Source organism: Palaemon carinicauda, chromosome 27 (genome assembly GCF_036898095.1).
Source record: "Palaemon carinicauda isolate YSFRI2023 chromosome 27, ASM3689809v2, whole genome shotgun sequence".
Classification (NCBI taxonomy): Eukaryota; Metazoa; Arthropoda; class Malacostraca; order Decapoda; family Palaemonidae; genus Palaemon; species Palaemon carinicauda.
Window position 1 is genome coordinate 1,048,220 of NC_090751.1, and position 18,916 is coordinate 1,067,135.

The 18,916-nt window shown below is 33.7% G+C and overlaps 1 protein-coding gene across 2 annotated transcripts in view; it reads right to left on the reverse strand.

Moving 5' to 3' along the window:
* The window catches only part of l(3)mbt (lethal (3) malignant brain tumor), a 41,822-nt gene extending 22,917 nt beyond the window's left edge, over positions 1–18,905 (reverse strand). Inside the window, exons 1-6 of one of the 2 annotated variants that reach the window (XM_068350659.1) lie at positions 18,837–18,905; positions 11,654–11,741; positions 6,453–6,602; positions 4,955–5,168; positions 3,672–3,880; positions 516–764 (exon numbers count right to left, since the gene is read on the reverse strand). In XM_068350659.1, the coding sequence (XP_068206760.1) occupies positions 516–764; positions 3,672–3,880; positions 4,955–5,168; positions 6,453–6,602; positions 11,654–11,725 (894 nt within the window). In that variant the 5' untranslated portion in view covers positions 11,726–11,741; positions 18,837–18,905. Of the gene's footprint in view, positions 1–515; positions 765–3,671; positions 3,881–4,954; positions 5,169–6,452; positions 6,603–11,653; positions 11,742–18,768 lie in introns of both variants that reach the window. The other variant, XM_068350658.1, reaches the window with a different exon arrangement.
* Between the last annotated feature and the right edge of the window lie 11 nt (positions 18,906–18,916).

An 18,916-nucleotide genomic window follows, 5' to 3' on the forward strand; every position in this document is an offset into this window, starting at 1 on the left:
AAAAACTATTGGCTCGTCATTTCAGCTGCGCTAAAAGTAAACCCTTTGTAAATAGCGTGGTTTGTATTTCGGTTACGGAACAAATGCTCTTTTACTAAGCATATAGGAAATATAATATATAAAAAGCTCTTTTACCAAGCATATATGAAATATAATACGTACAGTATAGAAAAGCTCTTTTACCAAGCATATATGAAATATAATACGTACAGTATAGAAAAGCTCTTTTACCAAGCATATATGAAATATAATACGTACAGTATAGAAAAGCTCTTTTACCAAGCATATATGAAATATAATACGTACAGTATAGAAAAGCTCTTTTACCAAGCATATATGAAATATAATACGTACAGTATAGAAAAGCTCTTTTACCAAGCATATATGAAATATTATATAAAAAACCTCTTTTACCAAGCATAGACTATATGAAATATAATATATAAAAATCTCTTTAACCCCGTATATATGAAATATATAGAAAAGCTCTACAGATAAAGAGAATTAAAATTTACCTTTCCAGTAATAATACTGATAGTAGCAGGCCCGCCTTTAGTTAGAGTGGGACTTTTTAGAGACGTTGGGGACGAAGCCCCTTGCAAAAGCAAAGGTTGGGACTGGAGTGATGGATTATCTTTGGTGGTAATGTTAGTTGTGGTCCCTCCTCCTCCTCCCCCACCTCCTCCTCCTCCGCCCCCTCCCCCGCCAGCTTGCAAAATGGCACTATAGGACAGGACTGCTTTATTTGTCACTCCTGCTCTTACCTAAATTAAAAAGAAGAGAGATATTTTCAATATAAATATTCTATATTTAACATACATCGTATCTTTAAAAATGGTATTTTCATTTTAACCCTTTTACCCCCAAAGGACGTACCGGTACATTTCACAAAACTCATCCATTTACCACCATGAACGTACCGATACGTCCTTGCAAAAAACTGCTATTTAAATTTTTTTTTTTTTTTTGCATATTTTTGATAATTTTTTGAGAAACTTCAGGCATTTTCCAAGAGAATGAGACCAACCTGACCTCTCTATGACAAAAATTAAGGCTGTTAGAGCAATTTAAAAAAACTATACAGCAAAATGTGCTTGAAAAAAAAAATAACCCCATGGGGGTTACGGGTTGGAAAGTTCCAAATAGCCTGGGGGTAAAAGGGTTAAAATAAATTTTGAAATATACTTACCTGGTAGTTACATATATATAGCGGGATTAAGCTATATATATGTAACTACCAGGTAAGTATATTTAAAAATTTATTTTAAAATGAAAATACCATTTTTAAATATGTAACTTCCCTGGTAGTTACATATACAGTATATATATATATATATCTTAATCCTGCTATATATATGTAACTACCAGAGAAGTTACATATTTAGAAAATATGTTTAAAGCACTTCCAGAAGACTAAAATTACTGCCAGGTCTTTGCTCAGACGGCACCTATAACGTTTACAACGCTTCCGGAAGGCTAAAATCATTGCAAGATCTTTACTCAGAGATCCACTATAACGTTTACAATAATAATAATAATAATGAATAGGAATAATAATAATAATGAATAATAATTAATTTACCTAATCTACAAAAAGAAATAATGTGTTCTCGCTCCAGTAAAGAATAGAATGGTGCAAACAGGACAACTGTCACTACTAAAAACTTTGATATCAAATCTAGTAAATGGAACAATGCTACAAGCCAGTATCGTCCTACTAAAATAAGTGAACACTAAAATCCAACGAACTGAAATTGAATAAACATTTACACTGAAAATTCAATTGAAAATCAAAAAAATTACTAAATACAACCCACGTCTTTATGTAAGGACATGTTCATAATGTATTTTACAGTATATTGGCTGCTTAACCCTTTAACCTCCAGGCTATTTGGAAATTTCCAACCCTTAACCCCCAGGGGGTTATTTTTTTCCCAGCACATTTTGCAGTATATTTATTTTAAATTGCTCTAACAGCCTTAATTTTTGTCATAGAGAGGTCAGGTTGGTCTCATTCTCTTCAAAAATACCTGAATTTTCTCAAAAAATTATAAAAAATAAGAAAAAAATAAATTTGTATAGCATTTTTTTGCAAGGACGTACCGGTACGTCCATGGGGGTAAAGGGATGGCTTTTGTGAAACGTACCAGTACGTCCTTTGGGGGTAAAAGGGTTAACACCATCTGATACATTAGCATATAACAATAAACTTATATCAAGGTAGGTAATTATAATCTTAATCCTGAATATATATTTATGTATCCCTCAGTGTAAGAAATAAGGATCTCACAAAAAGATTAATATCCAGCTTTCATGACAACCACATTGATTATATAAAGCATTTTTTCAAAGCAATGTTTTCATAAAGTAATGAATCAATTTAAACTGACCACCAAGTGATTACCTTCAGTATCAAAGAACACAATTACAACTTGAACATTTCAATACTCGTTCCGCAAAATGCCCTTCAACAACCCAACTTCTCCATTTAACCCTTTTAACCCCAAGCTATTTGGAACTTTCCAACCCTTAACCCCCAGGCGTTTTCTTTTTCAAGCACATTTTGCATCATAGAGAGGTCAGGTTGGTCTCATTCTTTTGGAAAATGCCTGGAGTTTCTCATAAAGTTATCAAAAATATGCAAAAAAAAATTTTAAAGCAGTTTTTTGCAAGGACGTACCGGTACGTCCACGGGGGTAAAGGGATGAGTTTTGTGAAACGTACCAGTACGTCCATGGTGGTAAAGGGATGAGTTTTGTGAAACGTACCAGTACGTCCATGGTGGTAAAGGGATGAGTTTTGTGAAACGTACCAGTACGTCCATTGGGGGTAAAGGGATGAGTTTTGTGAAACGTACCAGTATGTCCATGGGGGTAAAGGGATGAGTTTTGTGAAACGTACCAGTACGTCCATGGGGGTAAAGGGATGAGTTTTGTGAAACGTACCAGTACGTCCATGGGGGTAAAGGGATGAGTTTTGTGAAACGTACCAGTACGTCCATTGGGGTTAAAAGGGTTAAGTAAAGCAAGGGCACTAATCTTCTGACTATCTAGGGGTAATACTCCTTTCTTGCATGGAAAAAGTTTAAATAAATTTCAAAAACTTTAAAAAATTTTCTCAGCAAAGAATGTTGTCTTCTTGGCTCTACATTGCACTTTTCTAATAAGAAAAATTAACTAACCAAAGATCATGCCATATTGTTCCTTTAAATACAGTGCCATAGCCTCTGTACCATGGTTTTACACTGTCTTGGGTTAGAGTTCTCTTGCTTGAGGGTACACTCGGGCACACTATTCTTTTTATTTTCTCTTCCTCTTGTTTTGTTAAAGTTTTTATAGTTAATAAAGGAAATATTTATTTTAATGTTGTTACTGTTCTTAGTATTTTATTTTTCCTTGTATCCTTTCCTCACAGGGCTATTTTCCCTGTTGGGGCCCCTGGGCTTATAGCATCTTGCTTTTCCAACTAGGGTTGTAGCTTAGCAAAAAATAATAATAATAATAGTAATATTTTATTCTTCCTTATTTCCTTTTCTCACTGAGCTATTTTCCCTGTTGGGGCCACTGGGCTTATAGCATCTTGCTTTTCCAACTGGGGTTGTAGCTTAGCAAATAATAATAATAATAATAATAATAATAATAATAATAATAACATAGCATTAAGAAACTTACCTGAGATAGTGGCATTGGCAGCAACCTTGGCGACATTTTATTAGTCCCCGAGGAAACCGACACAGGGGCCGACACTTTCGAAGTGTGGAGAATGACGGGGCCATGAGGCTGAGCGCCCTGACTGCCAGAGATGGCTGGACGATACACGGTTGTCGCCTGACTATTGCCTGACCCGAGGACAATGGTCGCACCGGCAGGTTTGGTCATTCCTATAAAACAAAAATACATTAAGCTAGAGGGAATTTTGTTAAATGTTCTTATTTATTAGAACCCAGGCATACATACATATACCAAGGCACTTCCCCCAATTTTGGGGGGTAGCCGACATCAACAAATGAAACAAAACAAAAAAAGGGGACCTCTACTCTCCGTTCCTCCAGCCTAACAAGGGACTCAACCGAGTTCAGCTGGTACTGCTAGGGTGCCACAGCCCACCCTCCCACATTATCCACCAGAGATGAAGCTTCATAATGCTGAATCCCCTACTGCTGCTACCTCCGCTGTCATCTAAGGCATCGGAGGAAGCAGCAGGATTAGAATATTTTAATAGCATCAGAAGTGGAAAATAATAACTACAACAAATCCATTGTTGTGATTAGTTAAAGAATAGCCCATAGGTAAAATCTTGACCTTCATATGACAAGACCTAAGGAATCTTTTAGGATTATGAAACGGCACCCAATATAAGAGGGTATTTATGGTCCAATACAAGAGGGTATTGGTGTTTTTTTAGTTTAGAGATTCATGCATTTATTGTGACATTTTAACCCTTTTACCCCCAAGCTATTTGGAACTTCCCAACCTTTAACCACCCCCCCCTTTTTTTTTTTCAAGCACATTTTGTAGTATATTTTTTTTAAATTGCTCTAACAGCCCTAATTTTCATCATAGAGAGGTCAGGTTAGTCTCATTCCCTTGGAAAAAGGGTGAAGTTTCTCATAAAATTATCAAAAATAAGCAAAAAAAATTTAAATAGCAGTTTTTTTGCAAGGACGTACCGGTACGTCCATGGGGGTAAAGGGATGAGTTTTGTGAAACGTACCAGTACGTCCATTGGGGGTAAAGGGATGAGTTTTGTGAAACGTACCAGTACGTCCATTGGGGGTAACGGGATGAGTTTTGTGAAACGTACCAGTACGTCCATTGGGGGTAAAGGGATGAGTTTTGTGAAACGTACCAGTACGTCCATTGGGGGTAAAAGGGTTAAGTACACCTTTACGGCATTCTGCTTTAGTAAACCAGTTACTTTTAAGTAACACAAACTAGCAAAATTAAAACCTTACCAGATGAAACCACAACACTGCTGGCAGTTCTTCGAATGGCACATGTTCCTTTTGGAGGTTTGGGTGCAATAGTTGGTACAGGGGAAGCAATGACTGGCCGACTACCAGACACTGTTACTGTGGTCGTGAGAAGGGAACGAGTCGACGCTACCGACACAGAAGACGACACCGCTGGTCGAGGAGCTGCTACGCTGACAATTGGGCTTCCTTGACCCTGCAAATTGTCAAAATTATAATGAAATGTTTTTACTTTATATATTTTTCATAGTAAATTATATGTCTCTACTTGTGAGAAAGGTAAAAATACATTGCATGCAAAATAGCTTTGGGAATTTGCAATGAAAATATAGAGATTTCAAAAGGGATAAACATGAAAGTGTTGAGATCATACTACACACGAGGAAGTTACTGAGTGATAAGGTCATCAAGTTGGAAACTAAAGTGATAAGGTCATTAAGTTGGAAACTAAAGTGATAAGGTCATCAAGTTGGAAACTAAAGTGATAAGGTCATTAAGTTGGAAACTAAAGTGATAAGGTCATCAAGTTGGAAACTAAAGTGATAAGGTCATCAAGTTGGAAACTAAAGTGATAAGGTCATCAAGTTGTAAACTAAAGTGATAAGGTCATTAAGTTGGAAAATAAAGTGATAAGGTCATCAAATTGGAAACCATAGTCAAGAGATATATCCATAAGTTAGAATAAATTGCGGAGATTCGGCCAGAAGTTGGAAAGCATCGCTGAGAGATTTGTCCATAAATTGGAAAGCAAACTGAGATTACAATACAGTATCGAATAATCATGGATATATGACAAGTTTAGAAGCAAATATCAAGTTTAGAAGCAAATATCAAGTTTAGAAGCAAATATCAAGTTTAGAAGCAAATATCAAGTTTAGAAGCAAATATCTATAAGAGGGAAAACTAGTAGGAAGGACTTGAAATTTATGTAGAAAAGGAAAAATAAAGACAAACCTACTAGGATGTCATTCCCCCATAGTAAGTTTAAAAGACTAAAGTGTAGAAAAACTTATTCACATCTACAGGTAGTAGAGAAAACCTCACATATTGATTATCAACATCAGGAGAAAAATATATGCTGCACGTCATACGAGATTAAAACATCTATACGGTACTTTCTAACAATGTCAGATTTAATGTTTGGGCAAACTTGAGATATCTACTGTGTTAAAATTTACTAAGAAGTATAAAAAATGAAATAAAAGCAGCTTTGGTGGTTAACAGTCAAGGGTGGCAAACCTTAGTCAACCCTGAATTTGCATAAAGAAATATTGTAAATATTTTCACTATCAGTATGAATAAAGTAAAACACTTAAAATAAGAAACGTTAAAATGAATTAGGGAAACAAGATACTATAACTTACAGTATTTACAATACACTAGTGATTTTCTCTACAATATAAAGTAGCACCAAAAGTTTTAATAAAATCTTGTAAGGAAATTTTCCGTCGAACCTACGATAAAAAGTTCTCAAAAATACCTGTTGCCTCGGAGTAGGTACTGGGACAGCAGCACGGGCTGGTCTGGTGCCAGATCCTACGACAGACAGCTTTGCCGTAAGTGGTATAAAATGTGCTGGGGTAGCCGAACCACGGCCAGGTACGAGTGCTGTAACGCGTCCATCGCCAAGCTGAAAAATTTTCACAATGGTCACACAACTGGTAAAAATATGAGGAAAGTAATTTCCTAAAAACACAAAAAGAAACTTGTTCTTAACCCTTTTACCCCCAATGGACGTACTGGTACGTTTCACAAAACTCATCCCTTTACTGTACCCTCATGGACGTACTGGTACGTCCTTGCAAAAAACTGCTATTTACATTTTTTTTGCATATTTTTGATAACTTTATGAGAAACTTCAGGCATTTTTCAAAAGAATGAGACCAACCTGACCTCTCTATGACAAAAATTAAGGCTGTTAGAGCAATTTAAAAAATATATATTGCAAAATGTACTTGAAAAAAAAAAAAATGGGTTGAAAAGTTCCAAATAGCCTGGGGTAAAAGGGTTAACACACAGTACAAAATTAACTATGTAGTTCAATGTCATTCTTAAAATTATGCAAGCATTTGCATTAGTAATATTCACTAAATAATTTTGAAGTTTTAAAAAACCTTCCAGCTGACCCACAAGACTAATTTCACCCAGTACCACTTCAAGTCTTTCCAAACAAATGCTCCGGAATTCCTAAACCGACATCACTGACTTTCGAAGACTTTATTTCTCACGCTATGTTATTTGTTTGGTAGGAACACTTTCCATTCCCCATGGGATTTACAAGCATTAAATCAATATAAGTATGGGACTGGACACAAACCAACCCCTATTTATGAAGAAAAAGATACAACAGTCAAAATCAAGAGAAACTCTCTTCACTTCTTTAATAGTCTTTCCAAAACAATAACCAAACTCTCTTCTCAAGAGAGACATATTTCTCCATCCCTATCACTCACTGATGTAGAAGACTGTTGGTCGAAATGAAAGAGTAGAGCTTGACAAAATAACCTAAATTTTAGCTACAAATTACAGTGATACCTCGGTAGTCGAACGACTCTATACTCGAACAATTCGGAGTTCGACCAAAATTTTCGAGAAATTTTTGCTGCGGTGCTCGACCAAAAATTCGGTACTCGAACAGCCGAACACGTGACGACCGCATGGGCTTTGTGATGATCGCGCCATCTCGGCCACTCTCGCTTGTTCGGGAAGCATCAGTTCTCTCGAGAGCGTCACTCAGACAACGCGCGATCAGCATTCGTTGTGATTTAGTGATTTTCAGTGCTTTTAATTGCTTTTTTAGCTTTCATAATGAGTCCCAAGAAAGTAATGAGTGTTAAGGGGAAGGAGAAGAGGAAAACAGTGCGAACAACGATCGAGTTGAAGAAGGAAATTATAGCGAAATATGAGAATGGTGTACGAGTGTCCGATTTAGCGGTAGAATACGGAATGGCGAAGTCGACCATTTCTACGTTTTTAAAGCATAAAGAAATGATTAAGAAGGCGAATGTTGCAACGGGAGTTACGGCGGTAACTAAGCAAAGGCCACAAGTGATTGAGGAGATGGAAAAGTTGCTTTTAATATTTATTAAAGAAAAACAGTTGGCCGGGGAAAGTGTTAGTGAAGCGTTCATTTGTGAAAAAGCGTTGCATATCTATGAAGAATTAGTGAAGAAAAGTCCGAGTACCAGTGAAAGTGATTCATTTACATTTAAAGCGAGCAGGGGTTGGTTTGAAAAGTTTCGTAATAGAACAGGTATTCATCGTGTTACTAGGCATGGGGAGGCAGCTAGTTCGGATCAAATTGCAGCCGATAAATACGTGGGGGAATTCGATCGGTACATAAATGAACAAAATTTGATCGCACAACAAGTCTTTAATTGTGATGAGACTGGGTTATTTTGGAAGAAAATGCCAGCCAATACGTACATTACCAAGGACGAGACGAAGATGCCAGGTCACAAGCCAATGAAAGATAGGCTAACATTGTTGCTGTGTGCAAATGCAAGTGGCGATTGCAAGATCAAACCCTTGTTAGTGTACCACTCGGACAACCCCCGGGTGTTCAAACGAAATAATATTTGTAAAAGTGCACTACCAGTTATGTGGCGCTCGAACACTAAATCTTGGGTCACAAGACAATTCTTTACTGAGTGGATAAACGAAGTGTTTGCCCCCCAGGTTAAGGCTTACCTCATTGAAAAGAGCTTGCCAATGAAATGTCTTCTGGTTATGGACAATGCTCCTGCACATCCTCCAGGTCTCGAGGATGACTTGAAAGAAGAATACAGCTTTATCAAAATCAAATTCTTGCCCCCCAATACTACTCCCATACTCCAGCCCATGGACCAACAGGTCATTTCAAACTTCAAAAAACTCTATACCAAGGCCCTTTTCAGAAAGTGTTTTGAAGTGACCAGTGACACGAAGTTGACCCTAAAGGAATTCTGGAAGGAACACTTCAGCATCCTCAACTCTGTTAACATGATTGACCAAGCTTGGCGAGGTGTGACCTATAGGACATTGAACTCTGCCTGGCGTAAGCTGTGGCCATCATGTGTCACAGAGAGGGAGTTTGAAGGTTTCCAACCAGAGGCGGGTCCAAGCACTGCTACCCCTGTAATTTCTGATGACACTGATGTCGTTGAGGAAATTGTTGTCATGGGCAGGAGTTTGGGGCTTGAGGTCGACAAGGATGATATTGATGAGCTTGTAGAAAGCCATTCTACCGAGTTGACTGTGGAGGAATTGTTGCACCTGCAACAACAACAGCAGCAGGATCTGATTGTGGAGCAGGAATCTTCAGAAGAGGATGAGGTAAGGGAGGATGTTCCAAGTTCTCTCATCAATGAAATTTGTTCCAAGTGGGCAGATGTGCAGGCTTTTGCTGAAAAATACCACCCAGAAATTGCAGTAGCAAACCGGGCAGTGCATATGTTTAATGATAGTGTCATGTATCATTTTCGAAGAATACTGCAGAGGAGGAAGAAACAATTAACAATAGACCAGTTTTTCACAAAAGAAAAGAAAGCTGCTACATCAAAGCCTGTTTCTCCTCCAAAGAAGAGACAAAGAAGAGAAGAAACCCCTGAAATAGATCTGCCCACCCTTTCATTGGAGAGAGAAACAACTCCTGAAGGAGAACTACCCCGCCACATCATGGAAGGGGACTCTCCTTCCAAGCAGTAACCTCCCCCTTCCATCCTCTCCACATCCATCCCTGTATGCCATCGAACCGCTGCTCAAAGGTATGTTCACTACAGTACAGAAAATGGTTTAAAATTGTTTTATTTTAGTACAGTAAATGGTTTAAAATTGTTTTATAGGATTTTCTGACCAATTTCATACACATTTAGATAATTATTGTTGTTTAGGTACACGTTTTATTAATATTTTGGGCCTGTTCGAGTGCTTGGGAACGGAATAGAATATATACCATTATTTCTTATGGGGAAAAAAAATTCGGTACTCGAACAAATCGGAGGTCGAACACGGATCTCGAACGGATTATGGTCGAGTACCGAGGTATCACTGTATTCTTATCCTTCCACCTCAATACTTCTTAATTCACTAGGAATAGTATTGATTCAGGCCATCGCTCTAGTTCAATGCAATACCTCACTGTTTCAATAAATAACCAAAGTACAGTAAGCTAATATTACTCATAAACGGCACCCTACGTCAGGTTGGGCTTCAAGGCAAAATGCGGGCAGAGACAAGGCTCACACTTGATTGTTAGGTCAAGAGCAGAACCCTGGGTTTGGTTACCATGCATCCATGTAGTTCTCCGTAATTTATGGCCCCCTATACGATAAGTGAGAAGCGTCTGGATGGAGGAAGGGGTTATCCTCCTCCCCGAGTCAGGTAGGGCGTGATGCCCTAGGTTAGGTTAGGTATGGAAAGATTCGGTAAGGGCGTATCCCCAACTTTCAGTATTTTATATCTTCCCACAACCAAAACTGTAGTTGATTGGCAAACTAAGGATTCAAAGTAAAAAGAAAAACCAAGATTGTTAAACTATAAAAAACTATTATGAAAAAAACATATCATATCTACACTGCATTGCTGTACAGTATATGCGAAATAGTTATGCTTACCCTACAAATGCATCAGTACCATACCCTATCCATAAAATATGCTTACAAATTTGATGTGCAAGATAAAATTGTCATAAATGCAGAACAGTAGTACATCTGACAGGCAAATCCATATAGCTAATTCCTAACGAGAGAAGTATCCAAACTCACTTATTGTATCCCTGAAACACTAACTTAATACATCCCCATTGGAGGGATCTACAGTTCATTTTGGTTCATCTCTTCAACTTTTAACCAAATTTGGTTTGTTTCGGCGCAAATACAAACCCTCCGCTATTTATAGGAGTATTAATTTTGCCGTAGATAAATGACGAGCCATGATAATTTTAGTGAGGATAACTACCCCATCTGCTAGTTAGAGGGTGAGGGTGGGGGACTCTGGGTACCCCGCTCACTCACACCTCTCGCCTGAGTAACCACTTTGCTTTCTGGTAGGATTTCTTGGGGGACAGGGTGGCAGGCCAATTTGTATAAATGGTTTCAGGTTTGTATACTAGGAAAAATACAAATTACTTACAGATTTGTCATTATAACCTATCGTCTCTTTCAGCCCTGTCTGACCACTTCCCTAATTTTCATACTACTGTACTGTACAATATTTCCTCTGGTTAATCTTCCAGGACCACCTACAAAGTCTAAAACTAGAATCAAGGTACATTTTACGATCAGCTCTCAACAAAAAGGGAGAATCCCTCCAGTCCGTAAATGCATGTCTAATTTTTTTAGAACCAATGTAATTTTTACGATTAACTCTCTCAAGAGAAAGGCGGCATCTCTCCCTCGTCTGTCTGATTAACCCTTTCACCCCCAATGGACGCACCGGTACGTTCTTGCAAAACACTGTTATTTACATGTTTTTGCATATTTTTGATAACTTTATGAGAAACTTCAGGCATTTTCCAAAAGAATAAGACCAACCTGACCTCTCTATGACAAAAATTAAGGCTGTTAGAGCAATTTAAATAAATATATAGCAAAATGTGCTCGAAATTTAACCTTACCTAGGGGGTAAAAGGGTTAACAATACTAGGAAATCATGTGATTAATGAAGTACGGTCAGGGAGTGACTGTTCAATAATATACTTACCCTTTCCTGTTGTAGCTGCAAGTATACAAACTTCTGGGTCTCCTTTGTTTTACCCTCTGTTTTGTCAGTCATTGTGGCTGCTGCTATACTGTAAGAAGGAAAATCTACGTAAAAAATGTGCTGCTGTTATAGAAGTGCAATTATAAAAAATCAACTTGAACAACATAGATGTACAGTTTACTGTACCGATTAAATACCGTATTTCGTCTACAGTACCTGGATAAATCAATACACAGTCGTTTTATAGTTTATATATGACATATCTGTTTTTGACGTTGTTAATATTTTATATATGACATATCTGTTTTTGACGATAACAGTTTATATATGACATATCTGTTTTTGACGTTGTTAATAGTTTATATATGACATATCTTTTTTTGACGTTGTTAATAGTTTATATATGACATATCTGTTTTTGACGTTGATAATAGTTTATAAATGACATATCTATTTTGTTTTTAGAATGATTTATTGTTAATTTGTTCTCATCATTTATTTATTTCCTTATTTCCTTTCCTCACAGGGCTATTTTTCCGTATTGGAGCCCTTGGGCTTATATCATCTTGCTTTTCCAACTAGGGTAGTAGCTTACTAATAATAATAATTTCCCTATGTTAATTGGTTATAAGGGACGTAAGGCAATATTTTACCTGGTGGTATTTTCATCTTATATATTGACTGACTTATATGTTTCTTATACACATACAGAACACAATGAAGTACTGAGAAACTGTTAATATTTTTTAAAAAACTAGATACATACATCAACATGCTGTATAGTAAAGCATTTAATCATTATCTTATAATGTAGAAACAGATGTAGAGTTGGGAAAACGGTGTAACGAGGATTGTGTTTTTGTGTTTAATGCTTATAGAATAGAAACGTAAAGTAGGAGCTTGAAGAGTCGTAACGTAAAGTCGGAACTTTAAGAGTTTTAACGTAATGTCGGAACTTAAAGAGTTGTAACGTTAAGTCGGAACTTAAAGAGGAGTAATGTAAAGTCGGAACTTAAAGAGTTGTAATGTAAAGTCGGAATTTAAAGAGTTGTAATGTAAAGTCGGAATTTAAAGAGTTGTAATGTAAAGTCGGAATTTAAAGAGTGGTAACGTAAGTCGGAATTTAAAGAGTTGTAATGTAAAGTCGGAATTTAAAGAGTTGTAATGTAAAGTCGGAATTTAAAGAGTGGTAACGTAAGTCGGAATTTAAAGAGTTGTATCGTAAAACCAGAACTTAAAGAGTTGTAAAGTAAAATCGGAACTTAAAGAATTGTAACATAAGGTTGGAACTTGAAGAGTGGTAACGTAAAGCGGAACTTAAAGAATTGTAGTGTAAAGTCGGAACTTAAAAGAGAAGTAACGTAAAGTCTGAACTTAGAGTGGTAACGTAGTCAAAACCGACATACTATATGTCCATCAAACCTAAAGTAGGGTATCACTGTACTGTACTGAATTCAACAAATTACTGTAGTGTTACAGTACTGTACTGTATATGTTATGTTGTAACCACTTAATATATTCTAGCTCCCTCTTTTTACGGTATCTTTCTTTTTCAGTTACTGTAACAAGGAAGCTCTGGGTGATAGGGGGATAGATATGAGAGAGGCAAGAGAGCGTGCTAGAAATAGGAATGAATGGCAAGTGATTGTGACACAGTTCCGGTAGGCCCTGCTGCTTCCTCCGGTGCCTTAGATGACCGCGGAGGTAGCAGCAGTAGGGGATTCAGCATTATGAAGCTTCTTCTGTGGTGGATAATGTGGGAGGGTGAGCTGTGGCACCCTAGCAGTACCAGCTGAACTCGGTTGAGTCCCTTGTTAGGCTGGGAGGAACGTAGAGAGTAGAGGTCCCCTTTTTTTTGTTTTGTTTCATTGTTGATGTCGGCTAACCCCCAAAATTGGGGGAAGTGCCTTGGTATAGGTATGTAAGTATGTATGTAACAATTCCAGAGTTCCTTATGTCTTATGGCTATACAGTATTATAAAGTGAAAAATGTAAATAAAAATCCCATATTGAGCAACAGAATACCTGTCACCCTTACAACCCACTGAACGTCATTACACGTTCAGTATAGTATTTTACGTAAACATATTTCTTTTCTCTTTAGCGCCATTTGACGTACAGTACTGTGCCTCTCTTTATGTGGTAATATCTTTCGTAGTTTCCTTCTTTACGTCAATCGTCCTTAAATAACAACAAAAAATTTAATTCCTATTTCGACGATTTATAGTACCTTAAGGTGGTCCCCTTGTTGTACCGTAACAATGGAAAATGGCTAAAAGAACGTTAAACAAACTCTTAAAAAAATAAGAAACATATTCAATATATAAATGGTAGAAATAACACAAAAATGGTTAGAAACATAAATTTAAAGCCGCATGCATTGTTTATTATTCAGCATTTAAGCTTATACCATGAGGTGAATCTGCAAATGAAATCTGTTATTATCACCAATTTAACAAAAACAGCATAAAAAAACTTGTTAGCAAGCATTATAAAATAATACACCAATAATAAAGACTACCTTATATACAGATGTGTACCAAACTAAAAGAGTACTATCGAGTTATGGGGTCCTTTAACTGGCCAGACAGTAATACATTGGATCCTTCTCTCTGGTTACGGTTCACTTTCCCTTTGCCTACACATATACAGAATAGTCTGGCCCAGTCTTAACAGGTTCTCCTCTGTCCTCATACACCTGACAACACTGAGATTACAAAACAATTCTTCTTCACCCAAGGGATTAACTACTGCACTGTAATTGTTCAGTGGTTACTTTCCTCTTGGTAAGGGTAGAAGAGACTCTTTAGCTATGGTAAGCAGCTCTTCTAGGAAGGACACTCCAAATTCAAACCATTGTTCTCTAGTTTTGGGTAGTGCCATAGCCTCTGTACCATGGTCTTCCACTGTCTTGGGTTAGAGTTTTCTTGATTGAGGGTACACTCGGGCTCACTATTTTATCTAATTTCTCTTCCTCTTGTTTTGTTAGTTTTTTATAGTTTATATAAGAAATATTTATTTTAATGTATATTTTTCTTTGTTTCCTTTCCCCACTAGGCTATTTTCCTTGTTGGAGCCCCTGGGTTTATAGCATCCTGCTTTTCCAACTAGGGTTATAGCTTAGAAAGTAGTAGTAGTAATAATAATAATAATAATAATAATAAAATGCCCCTCTCTCTCTCTCTCTCTCTAAATATATATTTTATATATATATATATATATATATATAATATATATATATATATATATATATATATATATATATATATATATAATCAGCCTATATATATTAGCGTCCCTATTACAATATATAATCATTTAAAGACATAAAGGCCTAATTCTACCAACGTGTGACAGACGCGAGTCTGTGTGGCATTCAGGCTCTCAAATGTAAATAAACCCAATTTGGAGACACGGCCCCCTGCCCCAAAATATCTATGTTTTCTATATATAACTCAAAACCAAATTATGGGTAAAAAATAATCTTACGTATTGATAACCTAGTTTTGTTATAGCTTATTTATTCAACATTTTAAGAAGGCGAAGCTGAGAATTAACTAGATAGATCGCTGTCAAAATTGTGATAAAACTTGAAATTACGATAAACTTTAGCATATATATACTAATTGAGCATGTTTATTAATTAAGCATGAATATTATGGAAGTTTTTAAATGATATTTAAATCATCATTAAGAGTTTTTTAATTGAAAATCAACTTGACATAGATCGGAACTGTCAAAATTCTGTTAAAACCTAAAATTACGATAAAATTTAGGCTATATATACTAAATAGATTTATCTGATAGTTAAGCATAAATATTATAAAAGTTTTTATTATAATTTAAATCATTATTAAGAGTTTTTTAATTGAAAATTAACTTGGACATAGATCGGAACTGTCAAAATTCTGTTAAAACCTAAAATTACAATAAAATTTAGCCTATATATAGTAAATAGATTTATCTAATAATTAAGCATAAATATTATAAAGTTTTTTATATTATTTAAATCATCATTAAGAGTTTTTTAATTGAAAATTAACTTGACATAGATCAGAACTGTCAAAATTGTCAAAACCTAAAATTACGATAAATTTTACCCTATATATACTAAATAAATCTATCTAATAGTTAAGCATAAATATTATAAAGTTTTTTAGTATGTTTTTATATTATTTAAATCATTATTAAGAGCTTTTTAATTGAAAATCAACTTGACATAGATCAGAAATGTCAAAATTCTGTTAAAACCTAAAATTACAATAAAATTTAGTCTATATATACTAAATAGATCTATCTAATAGTTAAGCATAAATATTATAAAGTTTTTTAATACGTTTTTTATATTATTTAAATCATTATTAAGAGTTTTTTAATTGAAAATCAACTTGACATAGATCGGAACTGTCAAAATTCTGTTAAAACCTAAAATTACGATAAAATTTAGGCTATATATACTAAATAGATTTATCTGATAGTTAAGCATAAATATTATAAAAGTTTTTATTATAATTTAAATCATTATTAAGAGTTTTTTAATTGAAAATCAACTTGACATAGATCGGAACTCAAAATTCTGTTAAAACCTAACATAACAATAAATTTTAGTCTATATATACTAAATAGATTTATCTAATAATTAAGTATAAACAATATAAAGTTTTTTAATAAGTTTTTTACATTATTTAAATCATTATTAAGAGTTTTTTAATTGAAAATCAACTTGACATAGATCGGAACTGTCAAAATTCTGTTAAAACCTAAAATTACAATAAACTTTAACCTATATATACTAAATAGATTTATCTAATAATTAAGCATAAATATTATAAAGTTTTCTAATAAGTTTTTTATATTATTTAAATCATTATTAAGAGTTTTTTAATTGAAAATTAACTTGACATAGATCGGAACTGTCAAAATTCTGTTAAAACCTAAAATTACAATAAAATTTAGTCTATATATACTAAATAGATTTATCTAATAGTTAAGCATAAATATTATGAGGTTTTTTAGTAAGTTTTTTATGTTATTTAAACCATTCTTAAGTTTTTTAATTGAAATTAAGCAAGTAACTGTCAAAATTCTGTTAAAACCTAAAATTACAATTAAAATTTAGCCTATATATGGTAATAAGACTTGTCTAATAGTTAAGCATAAATATCATAAAGCTTTTTAATAAGTTTTTTATATTATTTAAATCATTATTAAGTTTTTTAACTGAAATTAAGCAAGTAAAAAATCAGAGCTGTCAAAATTCTGTTAAAACCTAAAATTACGATAATATTTAGCCTATATATAGTAAATAGATTTATCTAATAATTAAGCATAAACATTATAGAGTTTTTTTGTAAGTTTTTTATATTATTTAAACCATTATTAAGAGTTTTTTAATTAAAAATTAACTCGACATAGATCGGAACTGTCAAAATTCTGTTAAAACATAAAATTACAATAAAATTTAGCCTATATATAGTAAATAGATTTGTCTAATAGTTAAGCATAAATATTATGAGGTTTTTTAGTAAGTTTTTTATATTATTTAAATCATTATTAAGAGTTTTTTAATTGAAAATCAACTTGACATAGATCGGAACTGTCAAAATTCTGTTAAAACCTAAAATTACAATAAATTTTAGCCTATATATACTAAATAGATTTATCTAATAGTTAAGCATAAATATTATAAAGTTTTCTTATAAGTTTTTTTATATTATTTAAATCATTATTAAGAGTTTTTTAATTGGAAATTAACTTGATATAGATCAGAGCTGTCAAATTTTTTTAAACATAAAATTACAATAAAATTTCGCCTATATATACTAAATAGATTTATCTAATAATTAAGCATAAATATTATGAGGTTTTTTAGTAAGTTTTTTACATTATTTAAATCGTTATTAAGAGTTTTTTAATTGGAAATTAACTTGATAAAGATCGGAACTGTCAAAATTCTGTTAAAACCTAAAATTACAATAAAATTCAGCCTATATATACAAAATAGATTTATCTAATAAATAAGCATAAATATCATAAAGCTTTTTAATAAGTTTTTTATATTATTTAAATCATTATTAAGAGTTTTTTGATTGAAAATCAACTTGACATAGATCGGAACTGTCAAAATTCTGTTAAAAACTAAAATTACGATAAACATTAGCCTATATATATTAAATAGATTTATCTAATAGTTAAGCATAAATATTATAGAGTTTTTTTGTAAGTTTTTTATATTATTTAAATCATTATTAAGTTTTTTAATTGGGAATTCAGCAAGTAAAAAATCGTATACATAGATCGGAACTGTCAAAATTCTGTTTAAACCTAAAATTACGATAAAATTTAGCCTATATATATTAAATACATTTATCTAATAGTTAAGCATAAATATTATAAAGTTTTTTAGTATGTTTTTATATAATTCAAATCATTATTAAGAGTTTTTTAATTGAAAATCAACTTGAAATAGATCGGAACTGTCAAAATTCTGTTAAAACCTAAAATTAAAATAAAATTCAGTCTATATATACTAAATAGATTTATCTAATAGTTAAGCATAAATATTATAGAGTTTTTTTTGTAAGTTTTTTATATTATTTAAATCATTATTAAGAGTTTTTTAATTGGAAATTAACTTGATATAGATCAGAGCTGTCAAAATTCTGTTAAAACCTAAAATTACAATAAAATTTAGCCTATATATACTAAATAGATTTATCTAATAGTTAAGCATAAATATTATAAAGTTCTTTAATAAGTTTTTTATATTATTTAAATCATTATTAAGAGTTTTTTAATTGAAAATCAACTTGACATAGATCGGAACTGTCAAAATTCTGTTAAAACCTAAAATTACGATAAATTTTAGTCTATATATACTAATAAGATTTGTCTAATAGTTAAGCATAAATATTATAAAGTTTTTCAGTATGTTTTTATATTATCTAAATCATTATCAAGTTTTTTAAATCGAAATTAAGCAAGTAAAAAATCGTATTTCGCGCGGTCCCTGTACATCAGCTGATCCAGCAAGCGACACAATCTCAAAACGCCAGGAGTCCACTGCACATTTCTCTTCCAAACAACCAAGAAATGACTTCGCCAACGTTACAAACCTAATTTCAGCGAAGCGAAAACACTCATGTCACTAAAACGAAGAGAAAACACACACAACAAAACACACTTCCAAAGAATATGAGTGAAGAAGTACGGAGAGACTTCCTCACACGGTCTACCGTACACCTTTCCTCTCTTCGTATGAAA